Source organism: Halyomorpha halys, unplaced genomic scaffold (assembly GCF_000696795.3).
Source record: "Halyomorpha halys isolate HHAL.00 unplaced genomic scaffold, Hhal_1.1 Scaffold104.1, whole genome shotgun sequence".
Taxonomy (NCBI): domain Eukaryota; kingdom Metazoa; phylum Arthropoda; class Insecta; order Hemiptera; family Pentatomidae; genus Halyomorpha; species Halyomorpha halys.
Genome location: NW_027107578.1, coordinates 324742 through 328605, shown reverse-complemented (window position 1 = coordinate 328605; position 3864 = coordinate 324742). Strand labels below are relative to the sequence as shown.

The 3864-nt window shown below is 32.4% G+C and overlaps 1 protein-coding gene across 2 annotated transcripts in view; it reads left to right on the top strand.

The window, feature by feature from the left end:
* The window catches only part of ninaB (neither inactivation nor afterpotential B), a 20702-nt gene that overhangs the window by 4052 nt on the left and 12786 nt on the right, over positions 1-3864 (top strand). Inside the window, exons 2-3 of one of the 2 annotated variants that reach the window (XM_014415603.3) lie at positions 2020-2081; positions 2792-2996. In XM_014415603.3, coding sequence (XP_014271089.1) covers positions 2810-2996 — 187 coding nt within the window. In that variant the 5' untranslated portion in view covers positions 2020-2081; positions 2792-2809. The remainder of the gene's footprint in view (positions 1-2019; positions 2082-2791; positions 2997-3864) is intronic. The other variant, XM_014415601.3, reaches the window with a different exon arrangement.

The following is a 3864-nucleotide window of genomic DNA, read 5'->3' as shown; positions in this document are numbered from 1 at the left end:
ATATATACCAACCCCCTGAAGACCGCTTGGAAATAAAATGGCGGAGAACCAAAATACTTTATATTTGTCCCATTTTCATTGAAAACGGCTAAATTGTTATAATTTAGTGGTGCAAACAAGTTTTGAGCAGTATTATCCTATTATCCGCAATCATAATGCAAAATGGTTGATACTCAAGAATTTATATTTTTATGTTATCTTCCGTAAAATTTATGTCTATGATTATGAATTAAGTAATATTTTAAAATTTAAGATTCTATTTTATTTGTATTATCAAAAATCATATCAGTAGACCCAACACAAGTTGGAGTCTTGTAAAATATTTAAAATTATACGAAGTCTGATATATCTGAAGAGAACAGTGGCATAATAGAGCGGCAAAATTTCACATGAAATAATATCTTTGAAATTTTTTTATTTCATGACTTTTGTAACCTGTACACTACACGATAAATATGATTGTTCTAGCCAAAAAGTTCTTTAGAATTACTGTATATTTTAGTCTTTTAAATTTAAATGCCTGAATAAGGGGGCGGAAAAAGTTTCCCTTGCACCAGGTCCTCAGACACTCGCGTTACGCCACTGCGTCAAAGAGACTAGCTAAAATACCAATACCAAGTTCGACATTTTAAAACTCTATAGGCTTATGAGAATCTATTAATTTTTCTCTATCGTTACTCATTCTTAAAATTAAGTTATCCTTCAAATCAGCATACAAAATTTTCCAAATGACGCATGTTTGCTGAGTAAATTGGGGAACGCTACTAATTATAAAACTTAACTTCAGAACCTCATTAATTAATTATAAAAATTGTCATACACGTGTTATATCAATAAAGATTAGCATATATTTAAAATTTAGCATACATGTACATGTCTATAACATTTCAGAAAAAAAAAATCGATTTGAGTTATTACATTAATTGATTTGAGCATTAATAGTGCTAACGTATATCTAATATGTACCTTTTCCATAGTAAGAAAAAACAAATTATTTTTTTGGTCCACGCTTGCAGTTAGTGAGTGCAACAAATTAACTGAAGAGCGTTCGAAATTGATTTGCAAAAAAAGGAAATCAATCTTTAAAATATTGAGTTGAAAGAAAGCGTCTTCAGTTTAGTGGCTTTATACTACGTTTATTTTTTGTTTTTTTTTACGAACAGATTATGTTTTACACTATTTAAAGAAAACGTACAGTACACCAGCTTAAAAGATATTTTTAGTTATGTCACCCTGTGATATAAGTATACTTTCATGTATTTATTATTATAAGTAAGTATGACTAAGGCTACGGAACAAAGTGGTTTATGGGTAAAACATTCTTCTCTTAAGTCGGCGCTCCAATATACTTAGATTTCACTTCACTTCTCTACTTAATAATAATAATATTCTGGGATAATAATATTCTAGTCCCTTTAGAATCATATTACAGGCATCGACAAGAGGGATTAGTGCCCTTGAGCAGGGGGGGCCAACTTTTCTGTATACAAGATCTATTATTTATCTTTAAAGTGTGTCGCGATCGATTTGTTGTCATACGCGTTTTCTAAGGGGGAAGAAGGGGTGTGAAATACATACTATGGTTATAAACTGTGTTTCAATATAAGGTGTATTCCAGCAAATATTAAACAACATTTATTATTCTCCATGTAAAAAAGTAATCGAGATACCATTTTTCATTGAAGTGATAATTTTTTTCAGTTTACCTCTCATGTTCATGGGTATACTAGAATGAAGAGAAATTTGACAATTTAAAGTATTTTCCTAGAAAATTAAAAAAATCCCGAACTGTGGTAACTATCTCCGTTACATTGAGAGAAATCATAACAATACTGCATAATACGCTCGAGGACCGCAATACACGTATATTAAAATCTAATATAGATATATTCAAATTTACAAGAAGTATGTTAAAGTTACAATATATTTATTAAGGTTTACAATAATGACTTCTTAATTTAAATAGAATTATTGTTATTCCTAACATATTTGTAATACAGTCCTATATTATTTTCTCAGTGTAATGACTGCAGTTCAGAGATCTGTTACCGAGAATGTTCAATTATCAAGTAAATAGATAGGTAAGATAAGCTATTTAATTTTTAAAAAAAGAAAAGGTACTTTTAACTGAATTTGAATAAAAATTGAAATTCAACGTGGTCACCGAGGATAATATTGATTAATAATAATACTGTTAATACGAAAGAAAAGAAGCTACCATATGACACTACCAAATATTCACGCTAACTGAATGTGTTTTTCGATGAGTCGAGTCGTAGTAACTGTTGCGTTCACGCGTTGCGTCCCGTGACAAGTGTAACACAGAAGTCAAAATGTATTGTGCTGGGTGGGCGGAGATCACAGTGCCAGGCTGTCAGAATTTTAGCAATTCCTATTGTTAGAAAGTTTTGTCTATTACAATCGCTTCAAAGTCCATGGTACACGGAATTCTACCTCAGACAATGGGAGCGATCAACGATCGACCAAAATTGGCCTCGCGATCGACTTGTTGGCCACCGCTGATCTAGATAATGACGAAAATTTAAAAATAAATTATAAACTTTATATCAAGGGTGTCCTGTAAGTCTTTATTAATATTTAGGAGTTTAAAGGTGACCTCTAAAGCAACAAATAATTTCGTACATGGTCTAATCCTCTATAGAAAAGGAGACAAATGATACTTTGTGTTCTTTTTAGACATTCTAAAAGACATGTGTGACACCCTGTATGAATACATAATTCTTAAATTTTTAATATGCCAATGAGTTAAAATAAGATAATCTTTATTCAGGGCCCAGACTGGACACCGATGCTTTCATCGGGCGAGTACGAGAGAGTAATTCAGAAAGAGATAGACAGGGTAAATGCTGAAGGAGAAATAGAGAGACAGAAGAGGCTCAAAGATGAGGAAGATCTGCTGCCGGACTGCGACCTAACTGTGTGGCTGAGGGACTGCAAGGGCGAGCTAGTGGAGCCTCTCTTGGGTCGGACCTCAGGTCTGTAATATTTGAGTCTGATAAATCTCACGGGACCATAGATATTTATCTCAATTTTGTTAGTAGTTTTTCATTGACAGACATCACTAACCATGGTTTGGACTCGTCTTCATTACAGTATTGTAGGGTTCTGGTCTTCGTTGGTCTTAGCTGCAAAACATTAAAGGGTTTAATAAAACAAATATGGAGCCTAAAAAATTTTTTAAACAGCCATTATTTTATACAATAATTTTAATTGTGATCTAGTTTAATAAATAAAAATTCTAATTACTTTATACAGACTTACTTCAAATAGTGTCAATGAAATATTTATTATTCTTTTGAATACATTTTTATTACTTTTTCTCAAAACATAATCAGAATACATGTAACTATACTATTACACTTATTGTGATGAATGAAAGTACAATCCAATTTTTTTTTTCATCTCTTCATTTTTTAGTTCATTCCTATCTGAATATGTGTACTGTACTAATATGTTTAATATATTCTACTGCATGTTCATTCATTCAGCTTGGATAGACGGAGGGACTGAAGGGGCACCAGTCTTTCGATGTTATGGAACTAATCTTCTGAGCGAGCGATAAGAAGGGGACTAGTTCTCGAAACCTGTTAGTTTAAGTAAAGACAGATGGAAGGATGTTAGATTTACGACTCCGGATAAATAGTTGTTAACTAATTAGAGCCCCATAGAGAATTTAAAAGCTTTTCTTTTCCTACCTTCTAATATTTACAAGGCTTATACCTAAAACCTAGATCAAAATATAAGTACGTAGAACTTTTGCTTCATACACATACATTCTTTTGCCACATGACATTAAAAGGGAGAGGGCTGGGTTCTCTGATGGGGGGTAGGAGGGAGAGGGCT